Source organism: Andrena cerasifolii, chromosome 14, assembly GCF_050908995.1.
Source record: "Andrena cerasifolii isolate SP2316 chromosome 14, iyAndCera1_principal, whole genome shotgun sequence".
In the NCBI taxonomy this organism is placed as follows: domain Eukaryota; kingdom Metazoa; phylum Arthropoda; class Insecta; order Hymenoptera; family Andrenidae; genus Andrena; species Andrena cerasifolii.
Genome location: NC_135131.1, coordinates 10,335,285 through 10,360,776, shown reverse-complemented (window position 1 = coordinate 10,360,776; position 25,492 = coordinate 10,335,285). Strand labels below are relative to the sequence as shown.

The 25,492-nt window shown below is 50.1% G+C and overlaps 2 protein-coding genes across 25 annotated transcripts in view; one reads left to right on the top strand and one right to left on the bottom strand.

The window, feature by feature from the left end:
- The window catches only part of Psq (pipsqueak), a 32,689-nt gene extending 19,003 nt beyond the window's left edge, over nt 1–13,686 (bottom strand). The window contains exons 1-2 of one of the 7 annotated variants that reach the window (XM_076826565.1): nt 13,580–13,686; nt 148–292 (exon numbers count right to left, since the gene is read on the bottom strand). In XM_076826565.1, the coding sequence (XP_076682680.1) occupies nt 148–285 (138 nt within the window). In that variant the 5' untranslated portion in view covers nt 286–292; nt 13,580–13,686. Of the gene's footprint in view, nt 1–147; nt 293–499; nt 709–1,065; nt 1,258–1,852; nt 1,954–3,315; nt 4,414–12,637; nt 13,543–13,579 lie in introns of those variants that run through there. The other 6 variants (XM_076826562.1, XM_076826563.1, XM_076826567.1 and 3 more) reach the window with 6 other exon arrangements.
- A 78-nt stretch (nt 13,687–13,764) lies between these two features.
- Nucleotides 13,765–25,492, top strand: part of LOC143376352 (uncharacterized) — a 106,328-nt gene continuing 94,600 nt past the window's right edge. For 16 of the 18 annotated variants that reach the window (XM_076826576.1, XM_076826574.1, XM_076826577.1 and 13 more), the window contains exons 1-6: nt 13,765–13,932; nt 16,556–16,753; nt 17,625–18,013; nt 18,144–18,387; nt 18,669–18,846; nt 22,490–22,630. In XM_076826576.1, the coding sequence (XP_076682691.1) occupies nt 16,580–16,753; nt 17,625–18,013; nt 18,144–18,387; nt 18,669–18,846; nt 22,490–22,630 (1,126 nt within the window). In that variant the 5' untranslated portion in view covers nt 13,765–13,932; nt 16,556–16,579. Of the gene's footprint in view, nt 13,933–14,844; nt 15,006–16,554; nt 16,754–17,624; nt 18,014–18,143; nt 18,388–18,668; nt 18,847–22,489; nt 22,631–25,492 lie in introns of those variants that run through there. The other 2 variants (XM_076826575.1, XM_076826592.1) reach the window with 2 other exon arrangements.

Below are 25,492 nucleotides of genomic sequence, written 5' to 3'. Positions count from 1 at the left end.
GCTTGCTCGTTACGTCTCGCAAGCCGTTCTGCGAGATAAGGACAGCGAAGAACGTGAAAATCCACGAGAATTATCAGGCCAGCCAGTCCTATCGTTTCGAGCGAGCGACGTAGCCGCGATCGCGCTATCTTTTATCGATCGGCTCACCTTGTGCGCCTTCAGGGAAGCTTCGTTGCATGCCAGGGTGACGTCCACGAAGGCTTCCGTCTGCAGAAGCTGATGGAACACGGACGTCATGTTCGACTGGTAGTTGTTCCAGCGCAGGCAGTAGTGCTGCCCGGCCATGCCGCCGCTGCAACAGAAACACCGCAAAGCGTGTCCATTCAGTCCGATCCTTCGTCTTTCCCTAGATTCGTCGACGAGTCATCGACGTCCTCGCGCACACACACACGCCTCGGCCACCCTACGCACACCTCCCTACACACACACATACCCGAGGCACCGTTTTCTTCGGGTGCCCTTCTCTACTTCGAGATCGATCCGCAAAGCGGGACAGTACCTGTAGTGCACGCCCCAATAACGACCTGTCTCCATGAAATATTCGTTTTCTTTTCCAGCGCGGCTACCAGGGGGTACCTGAAGACGTATTTCAAGCGGCCAGGGAGAGCCGAAGAGAGTTATAGCCACGAGGAGAAGAAGAGCTCGAAGATGGAGGACTGGATAGGGGGAAGATGGAAATCGGCGTGCACCTAGCGAGCTTTCCTAGCGATCACAGGAAGCGACGAGGAGGCAGAGAGCGCGGGGAAGAGGAGACGGTTAATTGCTGGCAGAGGCGGCTCCGAAGGAATCCTCTCTGCGATCGAGATCGCGCGACACTTTCGCGGCTCGGTCAAAGTCGATAATGGTACCGACGACGGGCGAGCGCGCGGCACCAGGTTTCGCGATCGAGAAGCGGAGGAAGGAAGAGCCGCGGCCGTACGCGCGTTATTCGTGACCGGAAGCGGTGAACTGCTGCTGGGAACGCACAGGCGAGACGAGACGATACGCGTGCAAGATCGTCGCGGATTGACAGCACACAAAAGCAACGAATAAAGTTCGGGCGTTGGTCTGCCTCGTAACATTCACCTGTTCCGTGGACCGTGCTTTATCTGCCTCTATCTATGTGACTCTTTATACGGGCATTCCGCGTTATCTATCCGTAGGAACACGGACTTTTATCAGTTGCTTAGACGCGCGCGCCGATAACGCGAAAACTTTAAGCTGCCCGCCTCGTCCCGCCTCGCCGAGTTCCTCTCGCCTCGTCTCCCTGTTCCTCTTCGCTCGCCGGTTTCTTCTGGGCGCGTGGATTCGGTGCTGGTCCCTCCGTTTTCCCTTCGCGAACCGTGCTTACGCGCTGGCCCCGATCGAAGCAGCTAAGAAGCGTTCCCCGCGCGACACGTGTAACGATATCGGGCGGCGTATTATGGTCATAAGATACTGCGATGCAACGACAAAGAACGATCGAGTCGCGCGATCGGCTCGATCGATGGACGCGTCCCACGCTACCGCAAGCAAGTCTCAGGCTTTCCGTAGGGCCTTGGGAAGAATTCGAAACCTCGGACTGCGATATTGAACTGCGGGGAAGGAGCGACTGCGCCGAATACTTCTGTTCTCACTCGTCGTCGATTATCTTTCAATTGCACGGCTCCAGCTATCCTCGTCCATCGCCAGGCGAAGCTTTCAGCGGCTATCTACCCCGCGTGCCTTTCAAGAATCCGACAGCGACTTTTATCGAACAACGCTACGTGCAATTTAAAGTATTCATGCGCGATTCGGCCGCGTCGCTTCGCTGTCCTTTTGTTACAGTCGGATTTAGATGCAGAGAGCTCTTTTCCGTGAACCCTGCCGTTTAGCTTTTTAATCTACTACTGACCTGACTCCTCCGGGTCACCAATGACCCATGGGGCTTAGGACGCGGCGAATGTCGGCGCGCGGTGCCGGGCACACTGTTAAATCGCGCGCATTACCGCGAGTTGCTTCGTCCGAAGGCTCGCATTGGGCGCGTGTTCGCGCGGAGGTCGCAGGTAGCAGTAAGCGAGCGCACCTGGTGCGCCTATACCTGTCGATCTTTACCTGCTTGTCCGTTAACCGCGCACCGCACGCTCGCGCTTGCGTACGGCGGTCTCGCGTTCCCCTGACAGGTCGAGCGTGTGCGCAACGATACAATATCCGCGCTGGAAGTACGCGCGATATCTGGAAATTGGGTTAGCCGGTGCGACACTCGGAGACGAGCTGATAATCAGCGATAACGGGCGGGGAATGGCGGCGAATCGACGACAGCCGATCGATCGGTCCTCTTCGCGCTGTCCTCTCTCGGACGAATCGCGAGCGGCGAGGTCGCTTAGCGAGGAGCTCGCGAAAAGGCGGGCGAGAAGTTGGATTTGGAAATAGGAGGCAGCGAGGGCGCGGAGCTTCGATCCGACTTCGTATTCGGGAACGCGGAAAACATGAGCAATCGAGAGGTGTATGCCTTGTTTACAAGATCCAGGTGCGGATATCTTCGGAGATTAGTGAGCGGTTGGAAGATTCGAAAGGGATCGGTGGCGGACGTGAGTGCGTTTGGAAATATTCGGACGATGATTCGTGACGCGGAGAGCGGAGGAAAAACCAGACGCGTAAGAAGATTCGAGGAAAACGAAGTACCGAACCGGCTGATCGAGGCGCGTTGGTTGCGAAACGCACAGCTATCGATAGGGAGGTACGCGACAGGCGCCTCGGACGAACCGTGGGGATCGATACAGTTCTATCGGGGCCCGATCGAATCGATCGATACGCTTTCTCGACGATCGATCTTTCGCGCGTGCACACACCGATCTCGGCGGTTTTGCGACCGCGGTTTCTCTCCGGTTCTACAGACGTCCTTTAACCATTTTCCCGTTACTTTCACCGATACCGACGAGCGAAGCGATCGCCGCGCCGATCGCATACGCCGCGCGAGGAACTTTAGGAATTTTAGGGACTTACGTGGCGACGATCACTGGAGCCAAACGCGAAGCCGGGTATAAAGCGGAGGATCGAGTCGAAGGACGCTGGCGAAGGAGAAGCTGAAGAAATAAAATTGTCTACTGAAATATTTAATTTCAAGCCTGCTACGTTTCTATATAAATCTATCGGATACACTTGCGATCTTTATCGGCCGAGTTGCAATTCAGGACACCTCGATCTTTGCAACTGGGGTGGTTGAAGAAACTTGAATTCCGGAGGCGTTAAAAAGACGCAAAGCTTTGAAGTCATTTTTATAAAGAAAGACTGCTCAGTTATAAAGCCTTAGTATTCTTTTAGTTCGTCGATCTCTATAATTTGAACTCTCGCGACTCCACGAACGTTTTCACTTACGTGTTGGAGATCCCCAGTGGTTGAACGATGGAATTAAGAGAAGAAGCGACGCGTCGCGGGCGTGGAGTGTCGAGGAGCGATCGGGTTCAGCGTTCACCGTTGGCTGAAATCGGCGAGGAATATCGGCGTATCTCGCGGTGCGCTCTCATCCCTCGCGCGCTCCGTTCGCGCTTTCTTTCGCGGCCTCGAAGAAGGACACTGCGTTGGTCTCTCCCTTTCAGAGAATCCTCCCTTCCCCCATCTTCCCTTCCACGATTCATCTCAATTTTTCTTCGAGCTTTTTGTGTCCAATTTCACCTCGCCTCCCTCGGATCTCCCATCTCCACCTTCTTTTTCCCCGTCTGTCTGTCCCTCTGCCATTCGTGGAGTAGACGAGCGCGCGCTACCCCCCTCCTCCCTCGCTCGTCTCTTCTACCCCCGTAGCCATCGTCGTCGTCGTCGTCGTCGTCGTCGCTTCGTCGTTGCCGCTCGGTGTGTGCGCGGCCACCGTGCATGTACAGATATACGTGTGTGCCTCTCGTGGCATCTCCTTCTTTTCCTTTCTCTAGCCCTCCTTGTCTCTGGGTCGTTTCATCGTTTCTTTCTCGACCCTCCGGTCTCTCGTTCCCTCTTCCTCCGCGCGTTGGCTCCATTTACTCGTTCCCTCGTTCCCTCGTTCCCTCCCCACGGCGAAGACGCTATTTTCTCGTGGCCCCTTTTCTTCCACGGTCTCCGCCACCCTTCTCTCTTTTTCTCCTCTCTCCGAGGGTCTCGTCCTCCTCTTTCCTTTCCTCTCTGCTCTCCTATCTGCTCTCCTCTCGACATCACCGAGCCGTTTCTCTCGCTCGATGGGGAAGAGCCGGTGCTGCTGCTGCTGCTGCTACCTCTGTTGCTACCCTCTCTCTCCCTTTCTCCTCTCATTCCTCTCCCTATACTCCACGCGACGTTTCCTTCTCCTCTGCTGCTCGCCGGTGCGCGTTTTACGTTTTTCCAACGTTATCGACGTTCCTCCTCGGCTCTTCCCGGACTTTTTCCTTTCGCCGTGCCGTCCTCGAGACGACCAACCAGCTCTTTCTCCGGGAAAACGTAAGCGGAAACGACTTCTCTTCGCCACCCTCCCACCGCCGCCCGCTATCCTGCTCCGCTCTCCCTTGCCATCAAGCTCCTCCATCCAGGACACCGCGTTTCCAGGGAACGCTCTCTGAAATCTTCCAGAACGCTTGCCTACGCTTCGCCTCCATTTTCCTTCCCCCCCCCTTCCGCGCGCGAGCGGAATGGGGAACGTTTGGATTAATAAAATTTCCATCGCTACTGGCGAACGAGCCAGCGTCAACCTTCCTGCATCTACGCTACGACCTTTCCTTTCGCGTGCAATCGTGATTCCAGGATTCTTCCAGGCGACTCGCCCGTCGCTCCCTTTGTTGTTCGGGGCAGAGATAGTCGGAGGGTTGAATATCCGCATCGTGGATGTCTCTCGCCGGAGAAGTGACTTCGGGAGCTCCTTTCTGGGGAAAATGGAGCACCTGTCCATCCACGGTTTCGGAGCCGATCGTCGTGCCATTGCCTTCTATTCCTGAGGCGATCTTCGGAATTCAGGTGTCTTAATTTTAGGGGTGGCGCGGGTAAGCTTTTACTGCATCCGCTCCTCGGTTCAGTGCTCGTAACGCGATTGACGCTCGGTACTCGCATCCCGATCGATCGCTTCGCAATGTTTCACCGGGGAGCGCGGTGTCTATTTTTACCCCGAATGAGAGAACAAGACCGAGTTGCATTAAGCAAGGTGTGACTCGGAGGGACGGGTGAGTACAGAGAAGGGGGCATAATGCGACACGAGGTTCCTTCGACTGGCATCGATAAAAGCAGGGACATTCCATGCGAACTCGGACAGATTTTGGAGTAAGTTTTCGTAGATTGCTGAAATTTGAATATGCTGTAGTCTTTAGTGATATTTAAATCTACCTCGAAGGATTTTTCGAAATTTTGAAAAATGTCGATTTTACAGCTGTTTCAAGTTAAGTGCTACCTTTTTTTCAATAAATTATAGCTGTGGAAGTAGTGAACGGATGGAGATGAGCTTTACAGTGCTTATAGAGAAGACATTGAAGTTTTAAGAAAAAATTATTTCAGTTTAACAACAAAAATTTGAATCATTTATATTCTCCTTTTTCAGATTTTTAAAATCGCACCCGATGTTAAAAACCTGCATTTGTTTAAAATAATTCCACAAAAATGGTTAAATTTTTGTTTAAACTGAAATAATTTTTTCTTAAAACTTCAATGTCTCCTCTATAAGCACCGTAAAGCTCCTCTCCATCCGTTCACTACTTCCATAGCTATAATTTATTGAAAAAAAGGTTAGCACTTAACTTGAAACAGCTGTAAAATCGACATTTTTCAAAATTTCGAAAAATCCTTTGAGCTACGTTTAAATATCACTAAAGACTACAGCGTATTCAAATTTCAGCAATCTACGAAAACTTACTTCGAAATCTGCTCGAGTTCGCACGGAATGTCCCAGCAGCGATTCTTTAGATTCGCTGACGCTCTTTCATCGATTCTTCTTGTCGATACCTATTTACAGTAATACCCGGACGTTCCCCATGCCGGCTAATAATCGAAAGGAATCGACAGCAGTGCGACCTCGAGGCAGCCCCGATGGCACAGAAACGCACGAGCCGCTCCTCCTGTTCGCGCGAATCCTGAAGAATATCGATTCATAACGGAGCCACGTCTCCACCCGCGCGTAAAAGTTTCGTACGGCGCGGAGCCCCTAGGACCCGGCACGCTACACGTCCGTATTCTTCATCCGTGGTTGATGGAACGACGCTACGCCCTTCACCGAGGGGTGTGGGACGAGAGCGTGGGCACGGCGGAGGCGCATTAAGGCGAGTGAAACGGGCGGCAGGAAGGACGGCGTACGAAGATGAAGAACAACGAGCAGTGGTCAACGCGTCGGAGCAGTCCTAATTTCCGTCCTGTCTGTACCGTAAGGCATAACAGTACCGCATTCCGAATGCCCTTCGTTTCTTCGTTTCTCTCCGTTCACCTTTCCGAGAGAACCGGGCTCTCTCGGCCTCTCACCTGTTCCCCTTCGCCCTACCACTTCGGAGGAGCGGCACCGCGTATATACCTACACGTCGCGCCGGCTCCGTTTTCTTCCTGCCACCTTTACCTCCCTCCATTTCCCTCCGGAGCGGTGCGCCGTGTTTTCGAAGGGAAGGAAAGGAGAGGCGAAGGAACCAGCGGCGGCCGACGTTCGCGGCCACGTAGGTAGGGGACCCGGAAACGGCAATTTCACTGGAACCGGAGGAGAGCGGAGGAGCCGACACGTGGAGACGCAAGAAAGGAGAAAGGAGAAAGGAAAGATACGGTCTATATCGGAATAGGCACCCGCTTTCGATGGACCCTGTCGTCGATGCCTCCGAGGAGCCTCGCGTGGAAAGCTCTGCGTTAGAGGGAGCACGATCAATGAACTCGAGGCCCGTGGAGAAAATGAGGAGAGTCAAAGGACGAGATTAGGGTCATCAGGGTCGATGCTTAATTCTGCCCTATACGATCCACCTGTGCCATCTCGAATTTTGTAAGATTCAGCTATCGAGTTGCTGGTGGTGGAAAGTTTCCACAGGTACACAGTCACGTTGGACGAAAATCCTCTCTGCGTGGACACCGAACGTCACCCTTCGCGCTGTTCAAAGAAATTGTTGGACAGGAAAGGTTTCAGCAAACTTGTCGCGCGTTTCGTCCATCGCCTACGCGCTGTACTCTCTACGCTGTTCTTGCGGCGCAAGGATATAAGCGAGGGTTGGAAACTACCCCCGAGATCCACGTGATCAGGGCTGCGTCCCTTCGGAGGGTGCAGCGTAAGAGGGTGACGTGGACTTGCCCAAGGTCGCACGTGGCCTGCCCGAAGGGATCTTTTCTCTCTGGCTTCGAGGGTGCGCGATTTTTTCTCCCCCGCTCTGATACACGATCGTCAGAGATCCCTCGCTCGTCATTGAAAAAAAAGTTGCCCGTGCTCCGCGACCGCTGCGAGGAGCAGTCGCGCGATGACGACGGTTATCGCGGTGATCTCGAGCCTCGAATCGTTACACCGTCATTTTCTCTTAATAGTCCGCGGCGGTTCCGTCTGGCCTGCGAAAGGAGTCGCTCGTCCAAGTTTCGAGGAAGGAGAAAGGAGCAACTTGGAACGGCGCAGGAGTAGATTCGGCCGAACGGAAGCAACGAAGAAGAGAAGGGAGCCGGAGAAAGGGTGAAGGGAGAGAGAGAGAGAGGGGGAGAGAGAGAGGAGGGGGCGAACAGCGGATAAGAGGAGTCTCTTTGTGTGCCCGTGTACAACGGAGGGATGAAAGCGGAGGATGAAAAAGCCGGGGGACAGATGGCCCTTTCAGACAATGAGAAACTCCGGAGATAAGGGGAACGCGAGCGAGAATCTAAGGGGGAGAAAGAGAAAGAGCAGCGGGGAAAAGGTTGGCGGAAGAAAGAAGAGGAGGCAAAACTGCTTTTTTGAGACGGCGACGGAGAGAGGGATATAATGAACGATGGGGGCCAGAGAGAAAGGGGGACGCACGGGGTGGATGGGGGAAGAGGGCGAGGGAGAGAGAGAAAAACGAAGAAAGAGAGCGAAAGGAGAAGGAGGAAAGACGGAAAACGGGTGAGTCAGAGGCGGGATGGACTCTGCGGACAATCTTTGAACGCGATTAACGATCCAGCCACACGTTATCGTGCAAATGCGTTCAGGCCACGCGCTTCTATTGTTTCCAGAGCAACCGTACCGTACCGAAGCGGTGTAGGTTTTTCTGTGGAAAACGAAAGTGGTTGGGAGAAAATTATTTCGTACCTGGAATTTGAAGGAACGATATACATAGAGCAGGAAGAGACAAAGTCGATCGATGCAAAGTAGACGGTACAAATTGGAGGTGGTGGCTTTTCACGTGTATTTAAATACACGTGTCCCGTGTATTAAGGAATTAAAAGTCCGTGTTCTTAATACACGTGTAGGTACACGGATTATAAGTACACGTGTACTTCTGTTCGCGGATTATAAGTGCACGTGTACTTCTGTTCACGGATACCCGTGTAGTTCTGTTCACGGATACCCGTGTAGTATTTCTGTTATACGTGTGCACGTGTATCGGTTCATCACGATTACTTTTGCGATTGTTTAGTTCGTATAGGGTAAACCATCCAGTAATTGACCGCATACCAGTGAATGACCATTAGGCAAAGAAATGTCAATTATAAATTTAAACATTATTATATGTTTATAAATGGAGTGTAGTTGCACATTTAATATCCTATATTTTTAGTTACGCGTATTAAGCGAACATTAATAAGTACAATTCTTATTAAAAGTACGCGGTCATTTACTGGGCTTCTACGCGTTTTGCATTTTATTACTGTTTTTTATTTTAAATTACGATAAAAATACTTAATTATTTGTATAGAAATTTCAAGAAAAATAAGTTTAAATGGAATTTCAACAGTCGTTTTGTTGTTATACATAAATATATTCAAGTATGTAAATACACGTGAAATAGGGACCTCTAGTACAAATAAACAGTAGCTTCGGAGGCAATTATACGCAGCCCGACCACTTTCTTGTCGATCACCGGCGAGCTGCTACCTTTCTCCTTTTACTCTCAGGATCGCTTCGCCCTTAAAAATCCATACATTTTTCCGTGGTTAACGTTTGAAACGAAAACACCTTTCGTCCGCGGATGCGTTGGACGCGAGGCGACTGTACGTGCCGCGGATTGTGAACTATGGAAATTGTAATAGATCCAAATATAGAAAGCTTTTACGTAAGTAAACTACGAGAGACAAAAGCGTGAAAAAAATCGACCAATAAAACACTCTCCCCCTTTCCACTGTTTCATCCGTCTCCCTCCCTCGCGCTCTTCGCGCGCTCTCTTTCCGACCGTTTCTAAAGAAACAGGATGTGAGCGGAGCGGGACGAGGAACGAGGGAAAAGAGTAGGGAGAGAAAGGCGAGAGGGTTGCCGGCGGAAAAGAGCGGCTCGAGGGAGCACGAGGGGACGGAAGGCGAAGCAGGAGACGACGACGACGACGACGGGGACGACGGCGATGATGACGACGACGAACGAGCGAGGCGGAGGAGGCGGAGGAGGCGGCGATGGCGGCGGGTTGAGGAAGGGGAGCAACGGCTAGGAGAGAAGAAGGAAAAGGTAGGAGGCAGAGGCAGATCGAAACGCGAGGAGGAAAGAAGAGAGGTTAGGGTGGTAGGACGCTTTTACTGGAAGCCAGAGGGTAAAGGAGAGAAACAGGACTTGGCTGAATCGAGCTGGCAAGAGGTTCCTCGCCTCCTCTTCCTCGGTGATCCCCTTCTACCGGCGCTTTCCTCCTTCTCGGCAAGCGAAAGATACCGAAGAAGACGGCGAAGACGAAGTAGGGGTAAGCGGTAGTAGGTGGAAGGAGATCGTGGAAGAGAACGGAGAGAACGGGGCCCCCGAGTTCCTCTGTGTGAGTCAGACACGCCGTAGGAGATGGAGGATGGAAACCGAAAGAGTGGCCGAGCCGCGGAGGAAAAAAGAGATAGACGGGCGAGAAATAGAGAAAAAGGGAGGACGGTGAATTCTGCGGTGGAAGACCGTGGCAGAAACGAGGACAAAGAGAAAATGACAAAGGCGAGAGGGGCGCGTTCGATTCGATTGGAAAGGCAGGCAGAGAGGCCTCTTTCCTTTTACCAGCGTTTTCTCCGTATTATGCTCCGTACTTTCCGTTGTTCCTATGCGCTCGCGTTCCGAGCTATAGGCGCACGACGTACACACGTACGCGCGATCGTGCCCGCGCGGATGCGCGCACAGGCGGTCTTATATGTGGGCAGTATAGCCTATCTAAAGAAATATACATTCACTCGTGTTCTCTTTCTTTTCTGCCTTCCTTTGCGTCCATTACCTTTCATTCCCTGCCTCTGTCTCCGTTCTTAATGCTCTGCACGAAGACTTTTCCCATTCCTCTCCCTCCTGCCGCACTCTTCCTCTCTTCACCTCCTCTCTCTCTCTCTCTCTCTTCTCTACCATCTCAATTACTATACGAGGTTTCGCGTTATGTGCCTGTACGCTTTTGCGGCGAGGGGGCAGCTTTATACGTGGGTGAACGGGAAAATGTCTTTTGAAACCTTTCTAGGTCGCTCTCGATCGCCCCACTGTTACTCATGTACACGCGATTCCGCTCGCGGCTCTCGAGAAAATCGGCGAACCCGTCCCGCAGTTTTTCTTTCAGCGGCGACGGCCAAGATAGGATTACACGGGAAACGCTCCCGTTCCCTATCAGTCTTCCTTTTGTCGTCGGTAACGCGGCTTCGAGGTATCAATCAAAATCCTGCCGCGATACGCGGGGACATATCTCAGCGGTTTGATCCTATCAGCTCGCAACCTTCTCCATCCCCCTTCATTCTAACGAGCCTCGTCCGACTATCGGAGTTATCAGAAATCCTCGGGTCGTCGGGTTGGAATGAGAAGCTGTCCGCGGATCGTGCGATTCTTTTTCTTTAAAAAGAAAAAAATGAAAAATACACGGGATGAACGTTATCGATGGCAAGGTGTGATTCAAACGTTCATTTTTATCTGTCTAACAGCCGGTCGTCCTCCGGAACACGATCCTTGAATCGTCCTAAGAAAAAAATAGGAAGAGAAAACGGCAGAGAGAGAGAGAGAGAGAGAGAGGGAGAGGGGGGAGGGAGGGAGGGACACGATGCGGGAAGGGATAGAGAAGAGAGACGGGAGGAGAGAGGGAGAGAACTAGGAGAGGAGAGAAAAAGCCGCTGCAGTTCCCTCTTCTCGATGGTTACGAACGCGAGGCAAGGCCGAGAGAAGGAACAGTAAAATTGTGGAGAATGTGTACGCGGCATCAGGGTGGCCTAGATTCAGCCAAGACCTGCTTTCTAGGCAGCATTTCTCTTTATCATCGCCACCGCGAGCACAATGTACAGGTAAACCGTTCGCTGCTCCGCGATCGCCGGAGAAAATCTTAGATTTCTGCGCGCCACCGCTGTGTCCTTTAATTATTCCGTCAACGTTTCCACTCTAATATTTAATAAAGAATATACCAGCCTGCGTCGGCAATTTGTAGCACCGCCGCTGTCCTCAAGATTTCTTTCTATTTATTCCAGGCTTTCGCCCCCACCCCCACCCCAGCTCCCTTTCCTTTGCGGCCTTGTGCCACGTAAGATTATCAAGACATTCTTCGAATCATTTTAGAGTAACACTAAGGATAGCACAATGTGCCGAGCGCTCGCTGGCACCAAATGTAAACGGCGATGGAAATAATGCGGTGAAACAAGTGTTTTAGTAATCCAAGATCGCGAACTAAGAATTTTCTAAGACCGACAGCTCTTCTTCGCGTACTATAGAATTAATAAACGATTGGCGATGCATGTCCAATTAAATCTCTACCCTCGCGACTATGAATTACCATTTCGAAACACCCTGCAGCTCTCGTACAACCTGCGCGATATATCACCCGTTAGAGGGTTTGAATTTGCCGCGCGTGCCGCTTGATAGATGACCACTCACCGATCCATCGACGATATTCCGTACGTTGTCGAAGGAAAAAGAAATCCGTAGCGATGATATAAATTCCCAACGACTCTTAGAAAACACGTAACCGAATGGTATGCGAATCGTTTGATTTGCGTAATTCGGAGTTTGTGTACGTCCATCGTATAGTACGCGGCACAACACGAAACAAGCGTTTCCTGCGCATACGTAATCGTCGATTATTGGACAGTTATCGTGCACGTGACCTACGGTAATCGACGACAGCGTATCGAACGTGCACGCGGCGCGTTCCAAATCCTCATGGAGACGAAACCACGAGGCGCATGGAGGGACATGCTTAATTCGTTGCCCCGCGGTACGACAGGTCGTTAAACGTCGTAGATCATTGTCACGCACACCTACACGCGCGGTCGAGGCTGACCAGCTGTGCCGTGATACACGCTTAAAAGTCAAAACAATACGCGCGCGCGCGGGCGCACGCTCGCGCCGAAATGCGTGCACGTAATGGAAAATGTCACGCGAAACGAAAGAAATAGCAGGCGTTCCACCTGAATCTGGGTCTACCGTCATCAATGACGTTCGGAGATCCGTAAGATCGTTGCCAGTGGCAGTTTACAGGGGTTTTACATCGAAACGAGTGAATGCCAGACGCCTGTCAAAGAGGAGGCGATAATAAGTGGCGACAAACTGTAGAAGCGTATACACCTTTCTGTTTGCCGTCGAACAAAAGAGCACTTAAGAATCGCGAGATCTGCCATACGCGTTGGCGACGAGGCGATGCGGGAATAAACAGCGGTAGCAGAGAAAAACCGTGGTTGCACTTACCTTACCATGACAACCGGGACGCACGAACGAAATCAGCGGCGGTGCGAAAGTTTCCACGATTCTTGGCAACTGCGTGCCAAGGTCCGCGGGAAGACACTCACTTTTGCTGTTGGGGTTATGACACACGGTGTGTAGAGGAGCACGCACGGTTTACGATTGTCTGTTCCACGGGGCGATACTCGCGAGGAATCCGCACGTATTCGCGCGATGACACCGCGGGGCAATTGTCAGTGGTCGCGAAAGGCACGTAGAGCGTGGACGACTGGCAGCTGTCACTCTCTCGGTTTGCCCGTGAAAACGTCGCGGCACGAAGTGGCGTAGCGAATCACGGAGAGAGACGGAGGACGAGAAGCAGGAGGTGGAGAAAGAGAGAGACATAAATGCACACTAGGGGGCACCGTGATGGCGGCGGACGGCCCGTGTTCCGTTGCGGACGGTGGCGCAAAGCGATTAAGCGATTTTGTTGTGGACCCCGATTCTTCCCTTCGTCGGGGCTCTCTCTTCCCGGCTTTCCACTTCTCCCGCGCCGCCTTTCGCCTCTCCCTCCGCTTCGGCTGCGCTACGCCGGTAAACGCGCCCCTCAACGGAAACTCTCCTCCCCCACCATCGCGTACAAGCGACACCCCCTACCACCGTGGATCGCTGGTGAAGATAGACCGGCAAAAATCAGGATTGTATCAACTTTGACGCTCACGGCTTGCCAACTTCATACCGATAAAATTGTCTAACCTCAAATATCACGCTTCTCGTCGAATGACAATGCGTATTATATGCCATAACCTTGAACCGGAATCGTGTACCGATGTATCTTTGAATGTTACACGGCGGTATGTACGACTGCCGCGCGTTGACATTCAGGGAATCAAGCGATAGAGCGATCAGCACTGCGAGCTATCGCCATGGACAAAGAGTTTCAAGATTAAGTATTTACTGTTGTTTTACCGAATATCCTTTTGACGTTTGCGTGTTTACGAATGTCTCGCGAAAATAGTCACTAGGTCCCGCAAGTGTTTCGACGATCCTGCATTGGTCGACTCTTCTCTTCGCCCCACCGTTCGTGCCTCGATGTGCGCAGAATACCGTTTTTAAGTTTCTGCGCCGCGTCTCCCCACATCGGGCACCGCCGCTTCCGTGCATCCCGGTTATCCCTTCGCAGAGCGGGTCGATCGTTAACGCGTAGTGTTACGGCCATTGTGTAGAGAGAACCCACGGCGCCCGGGTAGTGCACGCTGAGGACGGAGGCGCGTAGTTTTTCCAACTTTTCCTCCTGTGATATTTAGACTGTGCCAATATAGGTGAGTACCTTACATCTATTTATCAATACTTGGGGGTTTAGGATTAGTTTCCAGTTCGGATGGTTCCTCCGGTGTCGCGAAAGTTCGTGGAAAATCAGGTCGCCTCGCTATGCCAACAATCATTCGAGTTTTCACCATTAACCCACGATCTCTTGACTTAGCTTCGGTTAAACGTGTTCGAAATATTGCGGGAAGAATGTTTGCTGTGAGATTTCAGTGAACTATCCTGTGATACGGACAAAATAATTTACATTTTCCGAGCTTTTTTGGACAGTTTTCGCCATTTTGCCTTGGCCGAGTCTGCAGAGTCCGCCATTACGTACGCGTGCCAGGTTGCGGTCCAGGGCCGGCTAATGACGTTGAAGACACCTCGTCTTCTTTCGTTATTAATTACTTTAATTTCATTGCACATACAGCGTCTTGTGAGTTCATTTCGATCGAAATAACGTCTTTCTCGACAGTATGTTGCGTATACATAGGAACTATATTGATCCTGAATTTCCTTCACCACCATGATATTTGCTACATTTCGCTACCACGATGCCAGTGACCGTTAATATGTTTCGCAAAATAGCCGCATGGTATGATAGTAATGTATTGGCGATTAATTTATAATTTCATCGTGGAATCGGCAGTTCGCGTGGCTTCAACTATCGTCTACTTACGATATTATAAAATACAGTTTCACTCTATCGATATGAAAAATTCGAGGTGTACTTCGATCGATATTAAATAGGCTGTTGCGTATTTTCAAGTGAAAAATAGAGAGATACGTGTTAATATCTGTTGGCGTCCTCTAGTTACAATTTCCACTCGCGGCGAGATTATAGCTTTTGGGAGTTAGAGCGCATGCTCGCCAGTTTCCTTCGTTTTTTCTTCTCTGATGCCCTCTTCCGGGGAAGCCTGCGCTCTCTGACGGTCGGCGTACAGGCCAAGCTAGCAGGCGTTGCGCTACGCCATTGTTGAAAAGGGCAGCGCTCGAGGCGCACGCCGAGCTTGGACGCTTACGCAGTTTTTTCACTTTTCATCGATCCCGTTGCTGTGATATTAGATTGTTTTGTACCCCTAATTAGGTGAGTGTTTCTAACACGTAGATACATTTAATCGTAAGAGTCGCGGCTACTCTAGATCTCGCAAGAAAATTCCGGAAAATCTTAAGGTGGGGTGACATGGCGCGGGCGGGCGGATCCTCTCTATATACTTTCGAGGAAACATCATCTTGGCTTCGTTAACGGTAGACGGGTCCCCCCGGTGAAGCGAGCGTATGTGATTCTCCTGTATTGTTGTCCAGGCGGCGCTTCAACGGGGGAAATCTCGGAAAGTTGCGGAAAATTTTTCGATCGTTATACTTTTCCTCGCGAGCTTTTCTTCTATCGCCATTTTGTTCGGGCGCGACCTCGCGGACAGCCATATTGCGATCCACGTCTCCTCACCTCTCTCTTTCTCTCTCTCGCGATTTCCGGGGGCGGTGCGAGGAAAGTGCATCGTTCCTTTTCACCGGTCGTCGGCGTAGATGAGATCGGGAAAATTATCTGTCGTGAACTTGTTTTTGTTTTGCACACGTTGGCCGGCGCCATCTGACGTAACGTTCGACATAAGATAACAATATAAATAGATTACGCAATCGCGCGTAAGCAGTGAACCTTCTTCTCGCTTTATTTTGCATTAATCTTAACGCTCGGATACTCGCATTATCGGTCCACCCCCTCTCCCTCCTGCACCCCATGACTGGGGAACTTACGCGTTGCGCGCATGTGAAGCAGCGAGTAATCGATTTTCCGTTTTATTGCGCGACAGTGATGTAAACTTTGGTGACGTAAACCTGTCGTACACCCCCCCTTCGTTCCGTGAACTTTAATGTGGATTTTCGAATAGGTAAGGACTCTCCACTTTGAATCTTTTATTCTTTTATCCCCTCTTTTTACGTGTTACGATGTTATTGACCGGTCGTCGGATGCAGGCGCTCATTGATCGCGGAACATCTGTCGAAATCCCCAGTATTTGTATGGTTTGAGATTGAAATGATATTGAAAGCCAGTTCGTATTTGAGAGATCCTTTGGAATATTAAATTTGGAAGCGAGTAATATCGATTCGGGAACGCGGGGAACCGGTTCGTTGTCCTAAATTTTCCGGCATTTCGGTATTATTGTCCGGGCACCGGAGGATCCAGCAGACGCCCCTGAGTTCCAGGGGCCTCGAGGCTAGTGCGCAAGTTAAGCGCGCAGCTCGGGCGCAGCTGCGCATGCGTGATGCTTGCGCGTCCTCCTGCATCATCCCCACCAGATCGTCCATTACCGTTATGAGGACACGCACAAAGGAAAAGGCCAGAAGACCGATTCGACCGACGCGCTTGCATCGTACGGCCATTTTGGAAGCTTCGGTGCTTCCTTGCGGAGCTTTCGCCGCGGTGTCGCATATTGATCGAGGCGAACGGGGGCGATTAAACTTTTCGTGTTCTGCCGGTGTACCCGCGAGTCGTCCGGGTCCGATGTTTGCGTTAATCGGCCGCAAGAAAGTTAGATAGCATTAGGCGGGACACGGGTCGATATCGAACGACAGCAAGTGTGGAGTCCTCGTATCCTGGGTCTGCTTATCGGCACCGGCCTCTTTTCTCTTCTCCAGAAACGAGGGAACGAAGTAAAAAACATGGAAGACGACCAGCAGTTCTGCCTCAGGTGGAATAATCATCAGAGCACATTAATCCAAAACTTCGACACGCTTCTCGAAAGCGGGACGCTGGTCGACTGCACCCTGGCTGCGGAGGGACAATACTTAAAGGCCCATAAGGTTGTTCTCTCCGCGTGCAGTCCCTATTTCGAGGTGAGTACATTTCTCTTTTCATAATAAACCACTTACTCCTCCCAATTGGCTATTTAGCTTTAGATATATATCTTGTTAGTGCTATATATAACTTGTTTGGCTTCAATTAAGAATTACGAAGGAGAGATCGCATTCATATTCCGTGCTCTAATTTGCTCTTTCATGTGAAATTCGTGCGCAATTTGTACGATTGTAAGCCAGAAGGCAGGGACATTGAAAATTAGTAAAAGGAGCTATTCTTGGCTTTAGATTTCTGTCATAACTGTGTGTTTGCATTGGCTAAGCATAGTTAGGGCCCGTAGCGAACACTTGAATTGAAACTGTAGGCAAGGGGGAACCTGAAATTGAAACAAGATGGCTGCCCTTGTTGAACGTTGCCTGGGCTGAAGCCTGAGAGGCAGGGGGGAATGAAAGCCCAAACCCCCCTCCCCCTAGTTCCTCGTGATCAATACAGAGAAAGCAAGATGGCTGATTTCCAGGGCACTTGCCCTGGGATTTTGCCCTGATAGATGGGTGGGGGTGTACGAAGAGACAGTGCCCCATCACTTTATACTTGGATCGCGGAATTAAATTTCAACTCTTTAAATTATCTAGGCTTAGCTCAATGGAAATTCCAATTAACCAACGGCCAAAAATATTTCAATTTTATTCGCGATATTAGTTTCCACTTTGATTACTACTGCTCGTTCGCAATTAAATTTTTTACATTGCGATTAAGAAAAAATTCAATGGTGCATCTTGAATGGAAATCCTTTTTTTTTAACTCTGGTATATGGTGCCTATTAATTTAAAAATTTGAATGTTACAATTTAAGTAACTAAGTTGATCGCACGTCATTTCTAAGCTTTATGTGCGCGTGTTTTGATTATAGGGCCTCCTCAGCGAACACTATGACAAACATCCGGTCTTCATACTCAAAGATGTTAAGTTTAAAGAATTAAAAGCGATGATGGACTACATGTACAGGGGGGAAGTAAATATCTCCCAAGACCAATTGGCAGCGCTTCTTAAAGCTGCCGAGTCTCTACAAATTAAGGGTCTCTCGGAGAGTAAAACGGGTGGTAGCAGTAAGACGGACTCCTCCAAGCAACAGAAGGTCGTTCCACAGCCGACGGCCCCGTCGTTAGACATTCCACACTCGTCTTCCGGTCTCACGATTGAGAAAAACAAAGTTCCTAGGCAGGGTATGGCACAAGGGTCCGTAGGGGACTTGCCGGAAGACTCGGCTAGTCCCCAAGTATCAAAGGGTCTCTCCTCGAGGTGAGTACAGTCAAGAAAACACCATTAACGTGTCAACATTAAATTAAATTAACACGAAATTTTGGGCTTTCTATATTCCCTATATCGAGAGTGCATTATTTAGTTCACCGTTTGGTCGTTTCTGTTACAGAGAGGGCTCCCAAAGTCCGACTTCGAGGAAAAGAAGAAGGTTTAGAAGAAGAAGCGTGGGAGAAGATAATTCACTTGAGAACCACGAGGCTTCGAATTCGAGTGATATGCCCCAACAAATGGGCGTTCCCGCACTTGGAATCGCACCCGTGGCGGATGAAAAAGTACACGCGGACCCCACAGACTCACTCGGCAGGTCAGCTTTAATGACACAGCTGACGAAACCCGCGGATGAGATGTTGCAGGTAAATGTCACAGGCCAATATCGATTCATCAGCGTGACCTTTCTTAATTACCAACGTATAATGGAGACTATCGCTCTGATGCTCGGTTTCTTTCGCGCGTTGGTAGATCAAACCTCGCACTACATCCTACTATACGATCCTCTTAAAGAATCTGATCTTATAGTGCGGAAACGGTGCGATACACGGCATCCAACACACTTTTGCTCGCGTTTATCGATTTCGATATACTTCAATACCAGTTCAGTGGGCTTCCCGTATAAAGCGCTTTCTTTTCCGTGCAGCTGCCACTTGAAAAGCCTGAGCCAAACGATAATCTCATCGAGCCGAAGTCTGAATATCTGGAAGACGCGGAGGAGAGCGTCGAAGACCTGACGCTCGATGACGACATGAATGATCTTAGCGAGATGGATCAGGACACCAACAGAGCCGGGCCATCCCACGACCCCTCCCAACATCCTGGTAAGTCGCGCTTCCTCTCAATGTCCTTCTCTTTTTATTTGCCTCGTGATGTAGTGGAATACAGGGTATCTTCGCGGATCTACGCAAATATGCGAGTCGATTTAAAATTGTTCGGTGAGAGTACTCTGTGCAGACCTAAATAATCGTACGACCTACATACGTAGATACGTATGACAGTATGCAAGAAACTTCGATCCAAAGTTCATTTTTGGATCGAAGCAGAGCTTTCTATTCGAACGCGTTTGCCGATGAAAGTGGAGGAGACCGCGCTTTATTAGGCTCGAATCAGAAAATACGTTGATCGTAGGAGAGCTGGGACTCGATTTAGCTTAATCTGGCGAACGTTCCCCCGTGTTTGTTTGTTTGTCAACAAGGGGACCACGTGAAGTGGTACGCACCGATCTCGGCGAGATTTCGTAGGTGGATAGAAAATCGGAAAATACTTGCCTCGCCTACGGTCGCTAGCCGCGACACCCAGTTACTTACGAGCTAGTTAATAATAGACATCCTGCTCTGTTTACTGGCGCGTTGTTTCCAACTTCACACTTTTTAAACTTCGTCTGAATTGGTCCAGCAAATAGTGTCTCGCCATTATCTCTATTTACTGTTCTAATTTAAACAAAGCAGACATTTAGAAAGAAATCTGAAGTGGCGGGAACCTAATTCGCCAGTGAACGAAACAGGATGGTTATTGTTAAACATCTTGAGAACTATTGCGTGTCTAGACGAACGATCGAATTCAGGTGACATACTTACCGGTTCCCTATAGACGTACGAAATACTTGCTCACCATTCAGCATTCCATTCAAATCTGCAGTCCGCAGATATCACAATCACGTTGAACTCGAAGCATACACTTTGCCACTCAATCTCAAACCAGTATTCACAAAACGTGCAAGATAATTAAACAAAACACCTTCCACACCACACAATACCGCCTGACTCATCTACAGAAAATCGAAGGGAATCACTCGTCCAAGTAGACACCACCCACACTGACAATTTATCAGATCTGAAACGCGAAAGACTCCGCGGGCGCCGAGCTTCTACATCAGAGGCAAGGCTGAACCATGTCTCCGACACGTGCACGACCCTTTTCGGGCTGCGATCAGCTGCACGCCTGGGAGGCATGGTTCCACGCCGAGTGGTCAAAAACTGTGCTCGTTACTACTTCATTGTGGCGCCCCTGTAAGTGTTAAAAAAAAAAAAAAAAAAAACGGATCGTGCAATGATCGGCCGACACTAGCTTGGGTTTCCTCGTTGCAGGTGGGGGGGCGGGAGCGCGGTCGTCTCGGTCTCGGGAGAGTGTAGGCGGTGGTGGTACTGGTGCCCTTTGGGCGTCCCATTTCCTCGAATGTAAAAAAGGGCCGAACACGAGGCGGCCACGTCCGGACGTTGACGTAGGCGCGTTGCTTAAATCGCTGGCGAACAAGCAGGGCCGAAAGTATAGCTTAGACTCGGTTAAAATGTCCCTGGAGGCGATATTGCAGCAGGGCGTTAGCACCACTCAGGCGTCCGAGATGTACGGGATTAATCGATCCACCCTGCAGTTCTATTTGAAAAAGTTGAACGTCGTCAGGAGGAGATGGAGGCAGCAACCTAGTAACCCGATCCAGCCTAGGCAGTCTTAGTCCTGCTGTGTGCGTTAAGCCATTTAACAAAGAAAGAAAAGTGCATGTAGCTTTCACGTAACGATTGTTGTTCGGTGTGTTCGTGGATCTCTTTCGGCTGGCGAGACATGCCCCCACTAATCGATTTTAGAGAGGAAAACGAGACTCGTTCGGCTGTTCCGTTTGTTGCCACGCGATCCTTCTTTCTTTTTTCTTTTTTTTTTTTTTTTTTCGTACTTAGTTTTCTCGTGCCCGGAACGGGGAGCGTGTTGCTACCGGTGGTACACGTTATAGCGGTATACAGTAACCTCTGTTTTGTTTTCGTTTCTTTTACGCGCGCGTTTTGTGCCAGCCTCTGGGAATAGTGAGCTATTTTGGCACGAAGCATTGTTACATGCGTATCATCCTGGGTTCCCTGGAGGAGCGGTGGAATTTTTGTTACGTGTAGGTCACTCGGTGATTAATGTACGTCGATGTCTTTTTTGAAAAAAGATTCAGTTTTTCAGATTCACTTCTATTGTTCCACGAAGTGTGTTTCAGTATACTACGTATACATCTTACGTTTGGCCCTTTGAACCCTTAGTATCGGCGGTTCAATCAGTCCAATAAATCCTCGTTGCTATTTTGAGATTAAAAGTTCCATTGATTCATAATCCGAGCTTGTATAAAACGACGAAAATTTAGAGCTTCCAGCTTCTGCCAGCGGAATGTATCGTAAAAGTTGAATATCGTTGGCACAGTCTTGCCAGCTATCTTCGAGAACTTCTTACCAAAAATAATAAAGCATCATTTTCACGTTCTTAGTTCTTTTAATCAGAGTTCAAGGGTTCATCGATGTGTTGGAGTTCAGGGTTCAAAGGGTTAAAGCCTTACCTTCGTTTTTACACAACGCTCGAGAATGGCTTCTCAGAAGAGCGTGCCGATAATTTAAGTAAATATTTAAACAATATATACAGGGTGGGGCTATCTAAGAGAATACACCCAACATCTCTGTTACTTTCAAATTAAACGGAGATATAGAAGCACAAAGTCGTACAGTTCGAAGAACGCCACGACCCAGATCGAATTTCTTCCATACAATGACTCGCCTCTTCGGAACGTACGACTTCGTTCCCAACGACGCACTGTCGGTTCTCTGAAAGCAACAAAGCTTGCCGCTGCGTGTAGCCTTCTCAGATGGTCCTGTGTATCGATCTTGTTCATTGTTTAATGTATTCCGGACTAGCCGTTAACGTTTGTATCAAACGCGAGTCACGATCAGTGGTGTACAAAGTGTCAGACTGTGAAATAGCTTGGAAACTATCAGTATTATCTCTTCGTTCTAAGTGTTAAATTAGGGATCGATCGATGAGACTAATTCGAGTCGGGGCGGAGAAGGTGCTCGGTCGTACGCCCGCGCATGCACGCGATACACGGCGGTGCGCACGTCGCATCGATTAGGATTTTAAGGATATATTTCGTGTTAATTGCCAAACCGTCGACGAGCCAGGCGAGTCGAAGAATATTATGGTACCTTATACGTAACGCACGTAATACCGCGCGTCAGGTTGTACACCCCGCCTCTCCTTTTTCGCCTGTAAAACAATGCGTACAATTCAATTTCTTATCGTGATGTACCCTGTATTTCACTACCTCGGACTATCCAAACGATTTGAAGGTATCTTTGTTCTCGTCTTAGTCACAATTGCGAATAAAGAGTACCCTTCGTTCCTAGCATTCACCGACTACGAATTCTGTACAATCTTTTCTCGCCTCTTTCACTTCCCCTTAACCCTTTGGGTGCCTGTGCACGCTGTCAAACGCTCACGGGCGTCCCCGCGAATATACTGCTCTATGATCGACGATTTCGTAACGGGCGTGGAAACACCACCGAAAGGGTTAACGCGTCGTCTATGTTACTTACTGCTCGGTACACAGGGTGTCCCCCGAAATCTTTCTAGTTCCCCAGGCCCTCGCGGACACTCTGTATACGAGTAACGCCCCCGAGTGATGGCGCGTGTGTTACGAGTACGGTTGTTTTCTTGTCCAAACAGCAGGTATCGGTGCGTGGCACGTTACCGGCGATCGAAGTAACGCGGGGGGTGTCGTGGGCTCGGTGGCGGGAGCCCCTGGAACGACGGACGAGGTGTTCCTTGCAGCCCAGGAGGCCGCCCAGGCCCACCGCGACTCGCAAGGTAGGCTCACCCACACCATTCTTCACGAAACCCTGGTCGCCGTAACAATGGGCACTCAACACTGGCGCAGTTATCTCGATGCACTAACCCCTTGCCACGGTTCCTCGGCGTCTCCCCGAGTTTAGCCACCAGTCGAGCGAGGAGAACAACCCGAGGAACGAGCTCGCAGAAAGCCCGGGCGCACTCTACGAATGTGTCTGACTAGAGAACGAACGAAAATGGGAAATCGGTTTGAGAAAAACGGCTTTGGAAAACGATACACATTCCTAGAATCTACCCCTCGCGGTTCCTGCAGATAGAGTCCACGGTATCAGGCCGTTGCGGGGGGTGCCCATTGCGCAGGTGTGGCGGGGCTTTATTTTTCTTTTCTTTCGCTGTTCGAATAACGTGGTTCAACCCCAGATGCCGGTACGTTCAAGAGTAGCACGGTCTCTGAAAGAGCTTTCTGACATTCTGTTTTAAGGAACAAAAAGAGGCAGGGCATGTAGCTTTCCCGTTCAGTCTCAATCAAGTTTCTTCTTGTTGACATCTGTCTTTATCTATTTATTTTGTCTTTCCGACGCGATACCGCGGCACAGGGCCGACGACAAGGGGGACCCGCCACGATTTTCTGCTCTTTCTCTCATTCTCTCTCTCTCTCTTTCTCTCTCTCTCTCTTTCTCTCTCTCTCTCTCTCTCTCTCTCTCTCTCTCTTTCCCCCTCTTTCTCTCACTCACTCTCTCTCTCGCACGCATCGGCCGTTCGGCAATCCGCGACATTCCCTTCCCTTGTTCCGTGGCTGGTCTCTTTATCGTTGGCCTCGCGACGCGATATCGCGACCTCTCTCTCCTCTGCAAGGAAAAAGTCGACCGAGCGGAGAGAAGAGTCGCTCCGCCGCGACCACCGAAGGAAACACGACACCCGATGTGTATCGCATCTTTTCTCCACGCTAGACTCGTGTCACGAAAGAAAAGCGCAGCGGTAGCCACTCGTGCCCCCTCCGATACGTAACGATCCGCGTGTCTTTATCGCGATACCTTCGCGTCTGCATGCCTAAAGAGGATTCAAACGTATCGTTAAGACAGATGGAGAGAGAGCGTGAGCCCACGAAGTACATTCAGTGATAGGAACGTAGCAGGAAAACGGAAGCTGAACTTGGGAGAATTTGCCTAAACGATCTTAGCCAGCCGTCGTTGTTCTCTCCCGGCGATTTGGCGCGCTCACTTCGATTCAATCCGCGTAGGACGTATCCATCGAGTTACACGAAGCAATGCAATCGCGAATTCGGACGTTTCGAATCCTCGCGCGTGAAACTACTGGCGATTTCTGCCAATTATGATCGATTGGTGCGTAGGTAGGTTCTGCCTGGTCTCTCTAGGGTCTCTCTGCCTTTGGAAAATCGAATTTTCATTTGCGCTGACCCTTTGCACTGCGCGCAGCTCAAACTCCCCGTGGGTCTTCATCGCGAGGTCAAAATTTCTCGCCCTTTCTATTCGCAAGCCGTATCACGCGAGATTCGCACGACGCACTGGATCCGACGAAAACAAGTCAACAATTCTTCCAGAGACCATTTCGGGTGTGTAGTCTGCAAGGAAAACTTAAGAATACACGTTACATTGGCGAGTAGTACCGGGTAGCTCTTTGCAGATTCAAGTATTTCGAATGTTACCATGCGGAGGAATATTGCTAGCTTTTTAATGTGACTTTTTTATAAAAAAAAAAAGGTAACGAATTCACTTCCTACTCGCGCAAGAAGTACTCCGAACACATTTCGTATCGTTAGACATATGCAGTCAGATAGTAACCAAGTGCAAAGGGCTGAATTATCGCGTCATAGTTAGACAAGTACCAGTATCGAAGGTCCCAGCAGAGAAGTCTGAAAGCAAAGAAGCTTAGGTCGCTCGTAGACGGTATTGCACGGCGAGTATCGCCCGATCGCGCTGTTGCTATGAGAAATTCAAGCCGAAGTAACGCGAGAGCTTGGGAAAAGGATATAACGGGGCGTGAGTCGAGACGGTCGAGAGCTGTCCTAGTTTTTCCTTCCTCCTCGAAACGGTCGTTCTTTCGAGAAATCGGATCGTAACGGAACCACCTCGGAATAGGTGAATAGCATCGCAGCGCGAGTCGATTTTCAATGCAGACCGGACAAATCAAATTCCGCCACTAGGAGTGATTTTCATAAAAGAGTCCGCGTAGAACTGCAACGAGCACCAAAGATGCAATTCGCGTTTGGCCCACTTCGCTCGTATCTCGACACACTTGCGAAGCATCGCGGAAGCGGCAAAATATTAGACTTTCCAAACTAGATTATTTTCGTCGTGGTGCGAGACCAAAGGTTATCAGAAGCGCCGACGTCCCGCGCAAGCTACACAGGCGATTCGCGGCCGCGAATCGCGCGCGAACGGTTCCCACGGATACACGTCGGCCTTGATCTCAAATAGGGCTCGGGCACAGAAGCATAATTGCCGCGATAGAGAGGACTCATTAGCGGGGAAAAACAAGGTGAACGACTTGGAGCGTTGCTCGAAGCCGCAGGAATATTCGACAGTGTATACGCACGTTGAAAGCTGAATCGCGTTAGCTCGCGAAAGCCGGCGAAGTCCGGCAAAAGAATCTCCGCAGACTTTTAGGCGTGGCGATGATTTCAGGAATAGATGAATCCTCGTAAGCGTTTAAGGCGGCGGAGTGCGATTTCGAAGTCGTCGACCTAGATTCGCGATTACCCGTACGTCCACGACCATTGAACCTTATCGATCGGTTATGTAACGAATACAACTCGGCGAACCTAACGCGGTAACCGGACACACGCGAAGCGTTCCTATTAACGCGTCACCGTTTGTGTGGGCAATCCACCGAGTCAGCCACGAGTCTATAGAAATTTCA